The 19,650-nt window shown below is 47.0% G+C and overlaps 1 protein-coding gene across 1 annotated transcript; it reads left to right on the top strand.

Moving 5' to 3' along the window:
- The first annotated feature begins 6,567 nt into the window (after positions 1 to 6,567).
- LOC120963263 (uncharacterized) lies at positions 6,568 to 7,356 on the top strand. Its single transcript, XM_073497517.1, has 2 exons — positions 6,568 to 7,228; positions 7,346 to 7,356. Exons 1-2 carry the CDS (start codon positions 6,568 to 6,570, stop codon positions 7,354 to 7,356), a joined length of 672 nt encoding a protein of 223 aa, XP_073353618.1.
- The last annotated feature ends 12,294 nt before the right edge of the window (positions 7,357 to 19,650 follow it).

Genomic DNA, 19,650 nt, shown 5'->3' on the forward strand with positions numbered 1-19,650 from the left:
ATTCATTATTTTTTGTATTTTTATAACCTTTGTATTTTATTTGCATTTGTAAGTTTACATTCGCTCCCCATTAGTTATAGATGTGTTTGTAGCAACTTTTATGCCTTTTTAGCAAGTTCCCCGCAGCAACATGTCGGCGCATCATCTAGTTTTAGTAGCAACTAGCCCAGAGAATCAGCCTAAGCACCACTCATAAGTCCTAACACATTTGAGGTACATTCGAGTGGATATAGAAAACCATAACCTTGTGATCCTAAAACTTGTTGTGATTCCTAGTAAGGGTCAATACCCTTTCTGTCTTATGGGCGAGTTATTGTTCCAAGTAGCTCCCACTGAAAAGTAGAGTTTCTCTGTTATTCTCATAGATCTGTTACCCACTCACATTTTCTTCACATAATCGAACATGGGTACAAGTGGCCTAGGCCTAGCTTTCCCTAAAAAAAAGTCGCCAATTTCACTTTATACCCCCAAAATGAACTATTATTATGATAGTTTTTTCACCCCATGAACATAGAGTCACCTCCCTCTATGGCCCTGACCCCGAGCACATCCTTCTCTTTTCAAGAGCATGTTTGTTTTTCTGGGCAATCCAGTTCTAAAGCTACAGCCAAACAAATTGGTCCTTAATCTTAGTTGAGCTTCGTCCTTTGATTGGCCCACTGATACGTCTCAAATGTATATTTCTTTATTTGTTTCATGCTATGTTTATATCATTTTGGCATCAATTTGTATCATCTTTTGGATTAGCCTATTAACTTAGTGTGCAGTGTGAGTTGTTGTTTTCTCCATGTTTTTTAACTTATAAAAAACCAATTTTATTACGGGGCACCAAAAGTCCCAAAAAAGTCAGAAAATTATATTCATCGGGAAGCTTCCAGAGGACACAAGAGGCAGCCAGGGGGTGGCCCACCACCTCCATGCGCCCCCACCACGCAGCCAGGGGCGCGTGGTGGGGACGCTTTAGGTGAAGGAAATATGCCCAAGAGGCAATAATAAAGTTGTTATTTATATTTCCTTATATCATGATAAATGTTTATTATTCATGCTAGAATTGTATTAACCGGAAACTTAGTACATGTGTGAATACATAGACAAACAGAGTGTCACTAGTATGCCTCTACTTGACTAGCTCATTAATCAAAGATGGTTAAGTTTCCTAGCCATTGATATGAGTTGTCATTTGATGAACGGGATCACATCATTAGAGAATGATGTGATTGACTTGACCCATTCTGTTAGCTTAGCATTTGATCGTTTAGTATATTTCTATTGCTCTCTTCATGACTTATACATGTCCCTATGACTATGAGATTATGCAACTCCCGAATACAGGAGGAACACTTTGTGTGCTACCAAACGTCACAACGTAACTAGGTGATTATAAAGGTGCTCTATAGGTGTCTCCGATGGTACTTGTTGAGTTGGCATAGACCGAGATTAGGATTTGTCACTCCGATTGTCGGAGAGGTATCTCTGGGCCCTCTTGATAATGCACATCACTATAAGACTTGCAAGCAATGTGACTAATGAGTTAGTTGCGGGATGATGCATTACAGAACGAGTAAAGAGACTTGCCGGTAACGATATTGAACTAGGTATTGAGATACCGACGATCGAATCTCGGGCAACTAACATACCGATGACAAAGGGAACAACGTATGTTGTTATGCGGTTTGACCGATAAAGATCTTCATAGAATATGTGGGAACCAATATGAGCATCCAGGTTCCGCTATTGGTTATTGACCAGAGACGTGTCTCGGTCATGTCTACATAGTTCTTGAACCCGTAGGGTCCGCACGCTTAACGTTCGGTGACGATCGGTATTATGAGTTTATGTGTTTTGATGTACCAAAGGTAGTTTGGAGTCCCGGATATGATCACGGACATGACAAGGAGTCTTGAAATGGTCGAGACGTAAAGATCGATATATTGGAAGCCTATGTTTGGACATCGGAATGGTTCCGGGTGAGTTCGGGCATATACCGGAGCACCGGGAGGTTACCGGAACCCCCGGGAGGTATATGGGCCTTATTGGGCCATAGTGGGAGAGAAGAGAGGGAGGCCTAGGAGGGGGTGCCCCCCCAAGCACAATCCGAATTGGGTGGGGGGCCGGGCCCCCCTTTCCTTCCCCCTCTCTCCCCCTTCCTTCCACTCCTAGTCCAACTAGGGAAGGGGGGAATCCTACTCCCAGTGGGAGTAGGACTCCCCATGGGGCGCGCCATAGGAGGGTCGGCCCTCCCCCTCCTTCATTCCTTTATATACGGGGGAGGGGGCCGCCCCATAGATACACAAGTTGATCATTAATCTCTTAGCCGTGTGCGGTGCCCCCCTCCACCAAAATCCACCTCGGTCATATCGTCGTAGTGGTTAGGCGGCGCCCTGCGCCGGTAGCTTCATCATCATCGTCATCACGCCGTCATGCTGACGAAGCTCTCCCTCGACACTCTATTGGATCGTGAGTTCATGGGACGTCACCGAGGTGAACGTGTGCAAATCGCGGAGGTGTCGTACGTTCGGTACTAGGATCGGCCGATCGTTAAGACGTACGACTACATCAACCGCATTGTCATAACGCTTCCGCTTTCGGTCTACGAGGGTATGTGTACAACAATCTCCCATCTCGTTGCTATGCATCACCATGATCTTGCGTGTGCGTAGGAATTTTTTTGAAATTACTACGTTCCCCAACCGTGGCATTCGAGCCAAGTTTATGCGTAGATGTTATATGCACAAGTAGAACACAAGTGAGTTGTGGGCGATAATAGTCATACTGCTTACCAGCATGTCATACTTTGATTCGGCGGTATTGTTGGATGAAGTGGCTCGGACCGACATTACGCGTACGCTTACGCGAGACTGGTTCTACCGACGTGCTTCGCGCACAGGTGGCTGGCGGGTGTCAGTTTCTCCAACTTTAGTTGAATCGAGTGTGGCTACACCCGGTCCTTGTTGAAGGCTAAAATAGCACATACTTGACGAAAAATCGTTGTGGTTTTGATGCGTAGGTAAGAACGGTTCTTGCTCAGCCCGTAGCAGCCACGTAAAACTTGCAACAACATAGTAGAGGACGTCTAACTTGTTTTTGCAGGGCATGTTGTGATGTGATATGGTCAAGACATGATGCTAAATTTTATTGTATGAGATGATCATGTTTTGTAACAGAGTTATCGGCAACTGGCAGGAGCCATATGGTTGTCGCTTTATTGTATGAAATGCAATCGCCATGTAATTGCTTTACTTTATCACTAAGCGGTAGCGATAGTCGTAGAAGCAATAGTTGGCGAGGCAACAATGATGCTGCGATGGAGATCAAGGTGTCGCGCCGGTGACGATGGTGATCATGACGGTGCCTTGGAGATGGAGATCAAAGGCACAAGATGATGATGGCCATATCATATCACTTATATTGATTGCATGTGATGTTTATCCTTTATGCATCTTATTTTGCTTAGTTTGGCAGTAGCATTATAAGATGATCTCTCACTAAATTTCAAGGTACAAGTGTTCTCCCTGAGTATGCACCATTGCGAAAGTTCGTCGTGCCGAGACACCACGTGATGATCGGGTGTGATAAGCTCTACGTTCACATACAACGGGTGCAAGCCATTTTTGCACACACAGAATACTCGGGTTAAACTTGACGAGCCTAGCATATGCAGATATGGCCTCGAAACACTGGAGACCGAAAGGTCGAGCGTGTATCATATAGTAGATATAATCAACATAGTGATGTTCACCATTGAAAACTACTCCATCTCACGTGATGATCGGACATGGTTTAGTTGATATGGATCACGTGATCACTTAGATGATTAGAGGGATGTCTATCTAAGTGGGAGTTCGTTAGTAATATGATTAATTGAACTTTAATTTATCATGAACTTAGTATCTGATAGTATTTTGCATGTCTATGTTGTTGTAGATAGATGGCCCGTGCTATTGTTCCGTTGAATTTTAATGCGTTCCTAGAGAAAGCTAAGTTGAAAGATGATGGTAGCAACTACACGGACCGGGTCCGTAACTTGAGGATTATCCTCATTGCTGCACAGAAGAATTACATCCTGGAAGCACCGCTAGGTGCCAAACCCGCTGCAGGAGCAACGCCAGATGTTATGAACGTCTCGCAGAGCAAAGCTGATGACTACTTGATAGTTCAGTATGCCATGCTTTGCGGCTTAGAACCAGGACTTCAACGACGTTTTGAACGTCATGGCGCATATGAGATGTTCCAGGAGTTGAAGTTAATATTTCAAGCAAATGCCCGGATTGAGGGATATGAAGTCTCTAATAAGTTCTACAGCTACAAGATGGAGGAGAATAGTTCTGTCAGTGAGCATATACTCGAAATGTCTGGGTATAACAATCACTTGATTTAACTGGGAGTTAATCTTCCTGATGATAGTGTCATTGACAGAATTCTTCAATCACTGCCACCAAGCTACAAGAGCTTCATGATGAACTATAACATGCAAGGGATGGATAAGACAATTCCCAAGCTCTTCGCAATGCTAAAGGCTGCGGAGGCAGAAATCAAGAAGGAGCATCAAGTGTTGATGGTCAACAAGACCACCAGTTTCAAGAAAAAGGGTAAAGGGAAGAAGGGGAACTTCAAGAAGAACGGCAAGCAAGTTGCTGCTCAAGTGAAGAAGCCCAAGTCTGGACCTAAGCCTGAGACTAAGTGCTTCTACTGCAAAGGGACTGGTCACTGGAAGCGGAACTGCCCCAAGTATTTGGCGGATAAGAAGGATGGCAAGGTGAACAAAGGTATATGTGATATACATGTTATTGATGTGTACCTTACTAATGCTCGCAGTAGCACTTGGGTATTTGATACTGGTTCTGTTGCTAATATTTGCAAACTCGAAACAGGGACTATGGATTAAGCGAAGATTGGCGAAGGACGAGGTAATGATGCGTGTGGGAAATGGTTCCAAAGTCGATGTGATCGCGGTTGGCACGCTACCTCTACATCTACCTTCGGGATTAGTTTTAGACCTGAATAATTGTTATTTGGTGCCAGCGTTAAGCATGAACATTATATCTGGATCTTGTTTGATGCGAGACGGTTATTCATTTAAATCAGAGAATAATGGTTGTTATATTTATATGAGTAATATCTTTTATGGCCATGCACCCTTAAAGAGTGGTCTATTTTTATTGAATCTCGATAGTAGTGATACACATATTTATAATATTGAAGCCAAAATATGCCGATGCCCCGAACTGCGAGTCTTATCTTGGACAACCTCGAGATGACGCCGCATGACCTTTCTGAGCTGGATGCTCCCTTCGGCGAGGCTGAGATCAAAGACGCGGTTTTTTCACTGCCCTCTGTAAAAGCGCCAGGTCCGGATGGTTTCATTGGAGCCTTCTTCAAGTCATGTTGGGAGATCATCAGGCAGGACATCGTGGCAACTATTTTGCAACTTTCCAGCCTCCGAGGTGACAGCGCCTCCCTCGTCAACTCGGCCAACATCATTCTCCTACCCAAGAAGGCCGATGCCAGGGTCGTTGGGGATTACAGACCAATCAGCCTCATTCATAGCCTTTCCAAATTTTCTCCAAGTTGCTAGCAAACAGGCTGGCTCCCATTCTGCCCACCCGCGTTTCCAATTGCGAGAGTGCTTTCGTGCAAAAGCGCTCAATTCATGATAACTTCATGCATGTTCAGAACCTCATCAAAGACCTACACCGCCGAAACATCCCGGGTCTCTTCCTCAAGCTTGATATTTCAAAGGCTTTCGACTCTGTCAATTGGGTATTCCTGCTGGAGGTTCTCCAACGTCTGGGGTTCGGCCAGTGTTGGCGCGACTAGATCTGCCTGTCTCTGTCTACTTCGTCTTCTAGAGTCCTTCTCAATGGAAACCCGGGCATGAATTTCTGGCATGCAAAGGGTCTTCGTCAGGGAGACCCTCTATCACCGATGTTGTTCATCCTGGCCATCGACCCGTTGTAGCAGATTCTCCGGCTCGCCACCCAGAACGGCATTCTTAAGCCCATCAGAGCACGCTCTGCAAGATGTAGAATTTCACTCTACGCGGATGATGCTGGCATTTTTGCGAATCCGGATAAGGACGAGCTCCGGGCCATTTCAGCTATCCTCTCGGCCTTTGGGAGGGCTAGCGGCCTCGTCACAAACCTGTCCAAGACCGAGGTTTTTCCGATCAGGTGCGCCAACAGTGACTTTCAGGACGTGCTGGCCGACTTCCCAGCCAAGATTGTTGCCTTCCCGGGCCGCTACCTCGGGCTACCCTTGCACTTTCGCCGGTTGCGCGGGATCGACCTGCAACCCTTCATCAACAAGATTGCTGGCAGGCTACCGGGATGGAAGGGCAAGCTTTTCAACAAGATCGGCCGGGTCGCCCTAGCTCAGTCGGTCCTTACGGCCATGGCAACATTTCACATCACCACCCTAAGCATACCAAAGGGGACCCTACGTAAGGTTGACAAAATAATACGCGACTTCGTCTGGCAAAAAGAGGACAAAACTCAGACATCTGGTGGGCACGCCTTGGTTAGCTAGAAGACGGTCTGTCGCCCCAAGCATCTGGGCGGTCTTGGGATCATGGACCTTGAGAGATTTGGCCGGGCACTTCACCTCCGTTGGCCTTGGCTTCAATGGACGGACCCAGACAGGCCTTGGGTGGGTTCTGAGCTGCCCTGCGACCAAGCTGACCTGATCCTATTTCGCGCCTGCACTACCATCTCGTTGGGCAATGGGGAAAAGGCTCTCTTCTGGCATGACAACTGGAGTGGTAAAGGGCCCCTCAAGCTTATTGCACCTGAGCTTTTCAAGATAGCCTCCAGGAAAAACAGAACGGTGCACGAAGAATTATCGAACGAGAGTTGGATCAGGGCAGTCTCTAGCCTTCGGTCCATGCACCAGCTGGGGGAATTCGTGTCTATATGGGAGTGGATCAGCCAGACCACCCTGTTACCGACCAACGAGGACCACATTTCCTGGAACCTGACTACCAACGGGGCTTACTCCTCTGCGTCGGTGTATGGGGCGCAATTCTATGGCTCTCATCCTAGGTTTAACCCCCCCAAGGTCTGGTCCGCTCATGCCAAACCCAAGTGCAAATTCTTCGCCTGGCTGTCCCTCCATGGGAGGATTTTGACTGCGGACAGGTTGGCATTGCGTGGCTGGCCGCATGACCCCAGATGCCAGCTCTGCCTTCAGGAGCCAGAAACTGCAAGCCATCTCTGCAAGGACTGCCCCTTTTGTGACGCCCGGATAATTGTGCTACAGTAAACCTACGCTAATGATGCCACGTCACCTCTGTTACTATTGCTAACCTCGCATTAGATCAAAACGTTTCAAAATCAAATTTGAATTTTAGGCAAACATTAAAAGTTTTCGAAAATCAAAACTAAAGTGTTCTAGAGGTGACATATAATGCATAGGTAATTATGGTGATGAAGCCACATTTTTATAAAATATGTAAATGCTCCAAAATAACTAAAACATTGGCTATAACAATTGAAATAATGCCTTCTATAAATATTAAATTGTTACACTATTTTATTTGGGGGCCCAACCTTTTTGTGGCATAGGGCTAGACCATGACACTAATTTAGGAGTTAAATACAGTATTTTACAAGACTATAATAAATCAAAAACTAAGCTAAAACGAAAAAGGAAAATAAGTACAAAGAAAAAGAAAACACAAATAAACAAAAAACCAAAAGAAACAAAAAGAAACCCCCCTGCTAGGCCGTAGCCCAGCTGGCCACCAGGCCAACCTACCGGCCGGCCCAGCCCCTAGCCTATACCCCCTGGGGCACCGAACCCTAGCCCCACTACCACCACTTCCCCCCCCCCCACGAACTCCTCTCGCTCCCCTCACCATCCCTCGTGCCACCGCACGCCCAGAGGCGAGAAGCCTCATGCCTGACCCTCCCTCGCAGCCTCTCCTCCCTCCATTCTCTCCTGCTCCGCCCATCGTCGACCCTCACCTCCCTGTCCGGCCTCGACCGGCGCCCGCCTCCGCAACCACTGCCGTGCCGGCGCTTCGCTGTCTCGGTCGCGTCTGCCGCGGCTCCCCGCGGCCCCGGCGAGCACGCCCGCGCCCGAGGGCTGCCGCCTCCACCCCGCAGCTTCTCCGTCGTCCCCGTGCCACGGCCTCCTCCTCACCGGACCCCGCCACCGCCCATCGCCTCGTCCTCCTCGTCTCCTCCTCGCCGACGACGCATCCTCGTCCTCCTCCCCAAAGGCTCCACCGAGCCTCGCTGCCCCCCTGCTCACCAACGCCGGTGAGGACCCCGGTCCTCCTCCTCCCCGTGCCCTCACGCCGGCGCTCGCCCGCGCCACCGCACCATCCGCTTGCTGCCGGGAGCCGTCGAACCGCGCGTCACGCTCGTCGACGCTTCCCGCACTCGCCGCCCTCGCTCCGCGGCCTCGCTCCCTTGCTCCCGCTTTGCCGCAGCCGCTGCCTCCTGCTGCTCCGGCCGGCGAGCCTCGCCGTGGCTGGCCTGGCCAGTGCCCAGTCGGGCTAGCGCCCGTGCGCCCATGCCCGCTATGGCCAGGGCCACTTACCACTGGGCCAGTCCCCCTGGCCCTATGACATGTGGGGCCGCACACCTCAGAACGTATATAAAAAAAGAATAAAAAAATGATAATAAGTAAATAAAAATATTAATTAATTTAATATACTAATTAATTAATATTAAGTTAATTAATTTAATTAACTAATTAATTAATTAGGTTCAATTAAACTAATTAAAATCTGTTACCCTAATAACCTAGTTAGACTAAATTAACTAGTTAGTTAATGTAACAGCCAATGACAGGGGGCCCCACCCCCTGTTGACCAGTCAAACGTTGACTGGTCAACAGGGACCCCCTGGCCCACCTGTCAGCCTCTGGTACACTTCTGTGTACGCAGAGCTGGGTGCACCTAGCATTTAGCTATTTAATTTCGAATTAAATTAAAACCAGGAAATCTAGAAAATGATTAAATCGTTATAAATTAATATAAAATAATCCGTAACTCAGATGAAAATACTTTGTACATGAAAGTTGCTCAGAACAACGAGACGAATCTGAATACGCAGACCGTTCGTCCGCCACGCGTCCCTAGCATAGCGAACCTGCAACTTTCCCCCTCCGGACCGTCTGTCTGAAAACGCGAAACACCGGGGATACTTTCCCAGATGTTTCCCCTCTTCGCCAGTATCGCCTAGTACTACGTTAGGTCACCCCTAGCACCGCGTATTGCCATGTTGTGCTTTGTGATGCTTTGATTGCTCTGTTATTTATTGTGTTCCCCCTCCATTACTTCTTTCCGGTAGACTACGAGACCACTGCTGGTACCCTTGTGATTGACTACATCGACGACGAACCCTTCATGCCAGAGCAACCAGGCAAGCCCCCCCCCCCCCTTGATCACCAGATATCACCTATTCTTCTCTACACTGATTGCATTAGAGTAGTGTAGCATGTTACTGCTTTCCGTTAATCCTATCCTGATACATAGCCTGACATTGATGCTACAGTTGTTACCCTTACCTGCTATCCTACTGCTTAGTATAGGATGCTAGTGTTCCATCAGTGGCCCTACACTCTTGTCCGTCTGCCATGCTATACTACTGGGCCGTGATCACTTCAGGAGGTGATCACGGGTATATGCTATATACATTATATACATGACACATGTGGTGACTAAAGTCGGGTCGGCTCGAGGAGTACCCGCAAGTGATTCTGATGAGGCGGCTGAAAGGACAGGTGGCTCCACCCCGGTAGAGGTGGGCCTGGGTTCCTGTCGGCCCCCGACTGTTACTTTATGGCGGAGCGACAGGGCAGGTTGAGACCACCTAGGAGAGAGGTGGGCCTGACCCTGGTCGGCGTTCGCGGATACATAACACGCTTAACGAGTTCTTGGTATTTGATCTGAGTCTGGCCATTTGGTCTATACGCACTAACCATCTACGCGGGAGTAGTTATGGGTATCCCGGCGTCGTGGTATCAGCCGAAGCCTTCGTGACGTCAGCGACTGAGTGGCGCGCGCCGGATTGGACTGGAACGCCACTAGGCTAGGTCTGCTTCCGGCCGCGTTCGCAACGTGCAGGTGTGCAATGGGCGATGGGCCCAGACCCCTGCGCGCATAGGATTTAGACTGGCGTGCTGACCTCTCTGTTGTGCTTAGGCGGGGCTGCGACGTGTTGATCTTCCGAGGTCGGGCATGACCCAGAAAAGTGTGTCCGGCCAAATGGGATCGAGCGTGTTGGGTTATGTGGTGCACCCCTGCAGGGAAGTTTATCTATTCGAATAGCCGTGTCCCTCGGTAAAAGGACGACCCGGAGTTGTACCTTGACCTTATGACAACTAGAACTGGATACTTAATAAAACACACCCTTCCAAGTGCCAGATATAACCCGGTGATCGCTCTCTAACAGGGCGACGAGGAGGGGATCGCCGGGTAGGATTATGCTATGCAATGCTACTTGGAGGACTTCGATCTACCCTCTTCTACATGCTACAAGATGGAGATGGCCAGAAGCGTAGTCTTCGACATGACTAGCTATCCCCCCCCTTATTCTGGTATTCTGCAGTTCAGTCCACCGATATGGTCCTTTACACATATACCCATGCATATGTAGTGTAGCTCCTTGCTTGCGAGTACTTTGGATGAGTACTCACGGTTGCTTTTCTCCCTCTTTTCCCCTTTCTATACCTGGTTGTCGCAACCAGATGCTGGAGTCCAGGAGCTAGAGATCCCGAGGATGATTCTACATGGAGTTCGGCTTCGAGGAGTAGTTAGGAGGTCCCAGGCAGGAGGCCTTGCCTTTTCGATCGTTGCTACTTTTGTGCTAGCCTTCTTAAGGCAAACTTGTTTAACTTATGTCTGTACTCAGATATTGTTGCTTCCGCTGACTCGTCTATGATTGAGCAATTGTATTCGAGCCCTCGAGGCCCCGCAAGTGATACATGTGGTGACTAAAGTCGGGTCGGCTCGAGGAGTACCCGCAAGTGATTCTGATGAGGGGGCTGAAAGGACAGGTGACTCCATCCCGGTAGAGGTGGGCCTGGGTTCCTGACGGCCCCCGACTGTTACTTTGTGGCGGAGCGACAGGGCAGGTTGAGACCACCTAGGAGAGAGGTGGGCCTGGCCCTGGTCGGCGTTCGCGGACACTTAACTCGCTTAATGAGATCTTGTATTTGATCTGAGTCTGGCCATTTGGTCTATACGCACTAACCAACTACGCGGGAACAGTTATGGGCACTCGACGTCGTGGTATCAGCCGAAGCTCTTCTTGACGTCAGCGACGGAGCGGCGCGTGCCGGATTGGACTGGAACGCCTGCTAGGCTAGGTCTGCTTCCGGCCGCGTACGCAACGTGCAGGTGTGCAATGGGCGATGGGCCCAGACCCCTGCGCGCATAGGATTTAGACCGGCGTGTTGACCTCTCTGTTGAGCCTAGGTGGGGCTGCGACGTGTTGATCTTACGAGGCCGGGCATGACCCAGGAAAGTGTGTCCGGCCAAATGGGATCGAGCGTGTTGGGTTATGTGGTGCACCCCTGCAGGGAAGTTTATCTATTCGAATAGCCGTGTCCCTCGGTAAAAGGACGACCTGGAGTTGTACCTTGACCTTATGACAACTAGAACTGGATACTTAATAAAACACACCCTTCCAAGTGCCAGATACAACCCGGTGATCGCTCTCTAACAGGGCGATGAGGAGGGGATCGCCGGATAGGATTATGCTATACGATGCTACTTGGTGAACTTACCATCTACTCTCTCCTACATGCTACAAGATGGAGGTGGCCAGAAGCGTAGTCTTCGACAGGATTAGCTATCCCCCTCTTATTCTGGCATTCTGCAGTTCAGTCCACCGGTATGGCCCTTTACACATATACCCATGCATATGTATGTAGCTCCTTGCTTGCGAGTACTTTGGATGAGTACTCACGGTTGCTTTTCTCCCTCTTTTCCCCTTTCTATACCTGGTTGTCGCAACCAGATGCTGGAGTCCAGGAGCTAGAGATCCCGAGGATGATTCTACATGGAGTTCGGCTTCGAGGAGTAGTTAGGAGGTCCCAGGCAGGAGGCCTTGCCTTTTTGATCGTTGCTACTTTTGTGCTAGCCTTCTTAAGGCAAACTTGTTTAACTTATGTCTGTACTCAGATATTGTTGCTTCCGCTGACTCGTCTATGATCGAGCAATTGTATTCGAGCCCTCGAGGCCCCTGGCTTGTATTATGATGCTTGTATGACTTATTTATGTTGTAGAGTTGTGTTGTGATATCTTCCCGTGAGTCCCTGATCTTGATCGTACACATTTGCGTGCATGATTTGTGTAAGGTCAAATAGGGGGCGTCACACCTTTGTAGTCGCGGTATGGAACCAAGTGAACACATGGACAAACGAGGGCTTGCCGATATCGGGGTTCCTACCTGAGCCCAGAAGCGTGTCAGATTGGTGGGATACCTTGCTTGCAAACCAATCAAAGCAGGTGCGTCGGCGACGCAGCGGGAGGATCATGTACACCTTATGGTTAGTATGGAAGGAGCAAAACAGGCGAGTTTTCACCGGTATTCGTTCGACGCATATGGAGGTTGCCATGCTGGCCTTGGACGCAATTAAACAACGCGAATTAGCATTTGCCGGAGCCAGGCCAACCGAGGGGATTGGATAATTTAGCTTTGGGTTAGTACTATGTTCCGGTGGTTTATGCCGCATTCCCTAAAAATGTGCGCCCCTCTGTACATCGCGTTTCTCGCTTTCCTTCTATAAAGAAAAGGCAGTGCTCCTGCCGGTTCCTCAAAAAAAAGCCAAAATATGCAGAGTTGATAATGATAGTGCAACTTATTTGTGGCACTGCCGTTTAGGTCATATTGGTGTAAAACGCATGAACAAACTCCATTCTGATGGAATTTTGGAATCACTTGATTATGAATCACTTGGTACTTGCGAACCATGCCTCATGGGCAAGATGACTAAAACTCCGTTCTCCGGAACAATGGAGCGAGCAACAGATTTGTTGGAAATCATACATACTAATGTATGTGGTCTGATGAATATTGAGGCTCGCAGCGGGTATCGTTATTTTCTCACCTTCACAGATGATTTGAGTAGATATGGGTATATCTACTTGATGAAGCATAAGTCTGAAACATTTGAAAAGTTCAAAGAATTTCAGAGTGAAGTGGAAAATCATCATAACAAGAAAATAAAATTTCTACGATCTGATCGTGGAGGAGAATATTTGAGTTACGGGTTTGGTCTTCATTTGAAACAATGCGGAATAGTTTTGCAACTCACGCCACCCGGAACACCACAGCGTAATGGTGTGCCCGAACGTCGTAATTGTACTTTACTAGATATGGTGCGATCTATGATGTCTCTTACTGATTTACCGCTATCGTTTTGGGTTATGCTTTAGAGACGGCTACATTCACGTTAAATAGGGCACCATCTAAATCCGTTGAGACGATGCCTTATGAACTATGGTTTGGCAAGAAACCAAAGTTGTCGTTTTTTTAAAGTTTGGGGCTACGATGCTTATGTGAAAAAACTTCCTGATAAGCTCGAACCCAAATCGGAGAAATGTATCTTCATAGGATACCCAAAGGAGACTGTTGGGTACATCTTCTATCACAGATCCAAAGGCAAGACATTCGTTGCTAAGAATGGATCCTTTCTAGAGAAGGATTTTCTCTCGAAAGAAGTGAGTGGGAGGAAAGTAGAACTTGATGAGGTAACTGTACCTGCTCCCTCATTGGAAAGTAGTTCATCACAGAAATCTGTTCATGTGACTCCTACACCAATTAGTGAGGAAGCTATTGATGCACTACAAAAAAAATACACTTCCGTGATGATACGTGTTTGTCACAGTAGGTCGCATTTTTTGTCATGCATGTACATCCATGACGATTTTATGACAGAATCAAGATAGTCATACCTGTGCTGTCGTAGAAGTGTTCCATGACATTACCAAAATTATCATCACGGAAGTGTGCACTTCCATGACGATAAATCACGCGTCACATAAGTGCTTTCGTCAAGGGTGACCAACACGTGGCATCCACCGTAACGGAACGTCGTTAAGCTATCGGGTCGGGTTTTGGATCCGATAACCCGTTAACAGCCCCGACCAATGGGGATTTTCCACATGTAAAATCATCATTGGCTGGAGGAAACATGTGTCGGCTCATCGTTGGGACAGATGTCATCCACTCATTGGACAGAAGGCGCCTATGATACGTCGACACGTGGCACGGCCCAACAGAGGCCCATTCCTGTGAAAAGGCCGGCCCGTTTGACTTGGTCAAAAGGTGGTGGGCCGGCCCATGGAAAGCCTGTTAACGGCATGTTCGCATATAGCCCATTTACAGCCCGCTAACCCAAGGCCCGTTACGCCCTATCCGAATTAGGCCCAGTAGCGTCATCTAGGCCATCCAATATGATTCCAGCCCGTTTTCACTTCTGGCCCATGATGTCTTTCAGCCCATATGAGGCCCTATGTAAATCTTGGCCTATTAACGGCCAGTGGTGAAACTGGCCCGTAATGAATAGTGTATCACTTTACACCCATTAACGGCCCATGGTGAAACTGGCCCGTAATGAACAGTGTATCACTTTATACCCATTAACGGCCCGTTATTCCGTTGGGCCGTTTCCAGCCCACGTTATCTTTCGGCCTTCTCAGAGCCCATTTATTCTTGGGCTCATTTCCAGCATTCGTTTACTTACGGCCCGTTACTGTCATTTTCTGCTTGTGGGCCAAATTCAGCCCGTGGTTACAGTCGGCCCATTTGTGGTCCGTTAATACGTTGGGCCATTTTCATAGCGTCATCAAATACGGCCTATTAACGATGGCCTGTTATGGTCGGCCCATGAATGGACGATTCCAACTCTAGCCCGTTTACTGCCATAATGCGCCATGTTATTGGCCCATGTTTGGCCAATCGATCATACGACCCGTATAAGGCCCGTTGATGATACGGCCCGTAGAAGGCCCATTGTTTCTACGGCCCGTAGAAGGCCCATTGTTTCTACGGCCCGTAGAAGGCCCACTGTTTCTACGGCCCGTAGGAGGCCCAGTGTCACTACAGTAAATATTAGCCCATGGTTATTGTGGCCTAGTTTTAAAAAATAGGTTATTGCAGCCACTAGCAAACCGTGGAAAAAGAACTGCACTGACTACAAGCAAACAAATAAACAAGACAACAAGGAAATAAATAAGCAAGCAACTTATGCTAGGCTATCACGGCTATTACACATATTACATCCACTGGGCATCAAAGTTCGCCACCAGTGCAAATTTAGGGAACAAAGCAGCATATAAACGCCGCAGCAAAACAAGTCCAGAACTGAAAGCACTTCAGAAGAGTTCAAGAAACAATATCCTGGGTACCCATAATGCTGGCAAGATGCTTAGCAAGCTTATTAACTTTCTCTTGTTTGGCGCTTAAATCCTCTAGCGCTTGCTGTTGCACAAGAAAGTACGCATCTGAATTATGCAGGGACTTCCTCAGTCCTTCGGCTTCTTGCCGCAGCACAGCTGACTGATGCCTTTCAGCTTGTAGCTGAGACTGAAGAAGCCGAAGTGATTTAGGCAGCGAGTTCGAAGAGCTTGTGCCAGCGGTACTGGCCAGTAACTCGAACACTACATCAACGCAGGACTGTGGGGTTATCTCACTGTCTACAAGATCGTTTTTATCACCTTTCTTGGAGACCAACAGGGTTGTCTCACTATCTTGAACCTTATCTGCATTACTTTCTCTACCATTGCATAGTGGGGTGCTCTTCTCCAATATTCTGTTTGCATACTACAAGAGAAACAAGCAGACACATCACAGGTTTAGCTTGTAGTATACGAAACTCATTTTGGTAAACCGGTTCAGTAGTAAGGTGGACAGGATAATAGCATGAAACAAACATATATCTATGTACTATGGTCACTGTATTGTCCATATCATTCTAGTTTATGTTCCCTAATCAAGATAGAGACACAGTTCAACTCATATATTTTTAAGACACAGCAGCATAGACAGAATATAAGTGTGAGAAACTACACAGCATTGGCAGCACTTGTAATGTGCATCACATGAGAACATAACTGTTTATACAACTTAAACTGAAATCAACATAGAGCACGAAGTTAGAACAGCAATCTAGTTAAAGAAATAGGTTTAAAACATACCTGTTGCGCCATTGGAGTTTCAATTGGATCCTTCAAATTCGAAAGTAGTTGGTATGAGTAAATACAGTGATGCAACAGCAAAGGAGTATGGACCATAGCTATGGAATCTGACCTGAGAACAGTTGCTCTTATGCTTTAAAATGGAGTTTGGGTTAGCTGTGGTGGTCTTCGTGCTTTGGGCACTGCAATAGCTTTACAAATTGCTCGTGTGGGGGTACTCTGTGGTGGACATGGTGCTTTGTCAACTATAAGTGGGTTACTATCCGCTGGGGTTGCGGTTAGATGGGTTGTAGCTGGTTCTCTGCCCAACGGTGTAAGTGTGCAATCTAGAAGAGTCTCGATTATGTGTGGTGGGGCTAGTTTGTGGGCCAGTACAACCATGGTTCTATCTGCATCGATGGGTAGCACTGTCTTTTGTGAAGAACGGGTTTTTGCTCCCTTAGATACTGCCATCACCCCCTCCAATTCAAATGGCTGATAAATAAGAAAAGAAATTGAGCGTACAAACAGTGTATGATAGACAGATGTGGTAATTCACATATATGTTGTCTAACCAAACAGGACGGCATGACACAATTTCACATATATGATGCCTAACTAAACAGGATAGCATGACACAGTTTCAGATATATGATGGATAACTTAACAGGATATAATGGCATAATTCAACATATGATGAGTACCTAAACAGGATGACATGACAAAACTATATGATGTCTTTCTAAAATAGGTTGGGATGAAATAATTCACATACATGTTGTCTAAGTATACAGGATGGCATGATATAATTGACATAATTGATTCATATACTAAGCAGCTGGCACTCGCATGTATGATCTCTAAACTAAGCAGATAGAATTCAATATTGTGCATATGATGTCTAAACTAAGCAATGCAAGACACCATATGCATCATATGAGAAATATAAACATTGCAACTTAGAGCATACACCTCAGGTGGGATATAGGACTGGTCATCTGTCTCTGAATCCTCCTCTGAGGAGCTCCCTGTAACCATCGAGATATATGCTTCAACAGGTACCATTGCCTGCTCTGAAGACCTTGTTTTCACTCCAGATTTTTCCATAACCGGCTCAAATGGCTGATACACATGAAGAGTAGTTCAATATACACAGATTGTCGACAAATGGAATACGTAATGAAAAAAAAGATGGCATGAGATAATTCACATATATGATGCCTGGCTCCATGGCGGTGCATAATTCACATATATGATAACTGGCTGAAAAACATGGCATTGCATAATTCACATATCTGATATAGAAAGCAAACAGGAGGCATTCACACAAAGCATGTCTAATCTAAGCAGATGGCATGGCAATGCAAGACACCATATGCATGATATGAGCAATATAACCCAGCCAAGTTAGAGCATGCACCTTGGGGGGGGTGAATACAACTGGTCATCTCTCTCTGAATCCTCCTCTGAGGAGCTATCTGTAACCAGCAAGAAATCTGCATCGACAGGTAGCACTGACTGCTCAGAAGACCTTGTTTTCACTCCAGATTTTCCCATGACCGACTCAAATGGCTGATGCACAGGAAGAGTAGATGAATGTATAAACATTGTTGACAAATGGAATACATTATGGAAAAAATATGGCACAATACAATTCACATATACGATGACTGGCTAAACAGGATGGCATTGCATGATTCACGTATATGATGCCTGGCTAAAGAAGATGGCATTGCATAATTCCCATATACTCCCTCCGTTCCTAAATATTTGTCTTTTTAGAGATTTCAAATGGACTACCACATACGGATGTATATAGACATATTTTAGAGTGTAGATTCACTCATTTTGTTCCGCATGTAGTCACTTGTTGAAATCTCTAAAAAGACAAATATTTAGGAATGGTGGGAGTATGATATAGAAACCAAACAGGTGGCATTCACACAAAGCAAATCTAAACTAAGCTGATGACATATAAGATGTATAATGTAAGCAATGCAAGGCGCCATATGCATGATATGACCAACATCAGCATGCCAGGTTACAGCAAACACCTCAGGCGGTAAATAGGCGTGGTCGGCTCCTTCTGAATCTCCATCTGAACAGTTATCTTCCTCTGGAATACAATCTGGAAATGCAGGAGGGGGGCACTTCGCCCACCATGGAGCGGCGTCTGCATGACATTATATTATCACGCAACGGTCTTCTCTTTTTCTCTACATGTTCTGTATGATTGTGTACAATATCTGACATGCATAATAAAAAAATAGTTAGATTTTGTAAGGCCTAAGGGGTGCATGCAAAAATCAAGACTGATGGTAGCAAACGAGTGGATGGATCCAAAACTAATGATAGCAGGTAGATTATAGCTTCAATTTAAAAAGTAGACAATGGATCATCTATTGTTTGTTGCCCACCCAACATGAACCACATAGAAGACCCCAAATGAACCAGATAGTAGACAGATACTATTCATTGCTGGCTCGATATGAGACCCGTGGGCAATTCAAAACTCAAGATTGAACGATAAAGTAGCAGGTAATAATAACCGATGTATAACGTAAGCAAACACGAAAGACTGCGACCTCTCTTCCGGAACTGTGTAGTCCTCAGGTTCATCTGCTCAGTCGATGATGGTAATGCAGTTGGCGTGGCTGCCGGCAACGGGGAAGATGATCTGAGGCGGCGAAAGGAAGTCTGCAGGGGGGATCTCTGCTGCAGTGAACGCTTCTGTCGATGGTGCACCTCAGGTGGGGTGGATGACGGCACGGCAGGAGCAGGACATAACACACAGAGTTTTCTTTGACGCCTATCTGAAAATGAAGTAAATCTGTAAGGGCTCCTTAGAATTGGAGGATTCTATAAACGCAGGGCCAGGAAAAACACAGGAATAGGATAGGAATGCACATGCAAAACAGAGCATTTGGAAACATAGGATTTCAGTCAACCTGGGTGTTTGGCTCACATGAATTGGAAGAACAGAGGAATGGAGAAACAAAGTGATGCGACGAGTGTACAACCTCTTTGGCATAGCCTTGTGGACCTCAGCATCATTGGGTTGGACGTGGAGGATGGTGATGATGCTGGTGTGACTGTCGGAGGCGGGGAAGAAGATCCGAGGCCTCTGGAAACGGCGCCGAGGGTACTGCTCCGCTATGATGGACGGTTCCGTCGTTGGCGCAGCTCCGCTAAGGTGTACGGCGATGAGGCTGAAGCATGACAAGACAGACAACGTTAATCTGAAGTGGGACCCTAATATCATCTGCAATAGATGATGTAAAATACATCACCAAAAAGTGCTAGATGTAAAACGCATCAGCCGCGCCACGGCCGCTCCGACAGATGCTGTAAGTACTGTTCACTCTGAACTTCACAGTTGAAACTGAATTTTACTGCCGAAACTGATTGAACTAGTTTAGGGCGTTCGAGCACTAGTAGCAGAGAAGCAGTGATCTAAATCAGCAGACGCTCGAGCAGGGAACGCACTAGCAGAGAGCAAGTCGTGCAGTAGCACCGCG

Source organism: Aegilops tauschii, chromosome 4 (genome assembly GCF_002575655.3).
Source record: "Aegilops tauschii subsp. strangulata cultivar AL8/78 chromosome 4, Aet v6.0, whole genome shotgun sequence".
In the NCBI taxonomy this organism is placed as follows: Eukaryota; Viridiplantae; Streptophyta; class Magnoliopsida; order Poales; family Poaceae; genus Aegilops; species Aegilops tauschii.

Bases quoted from the DNA above. Each gene is read 5' to 3' on its own strand.
- LOC120963263 (XM_073497517.1), top strand. From the start codon at position 6,568: ATGGACCTTGAGAGATTTGGCCGGGCACTTCACCTCCGTTGGCCTTGG.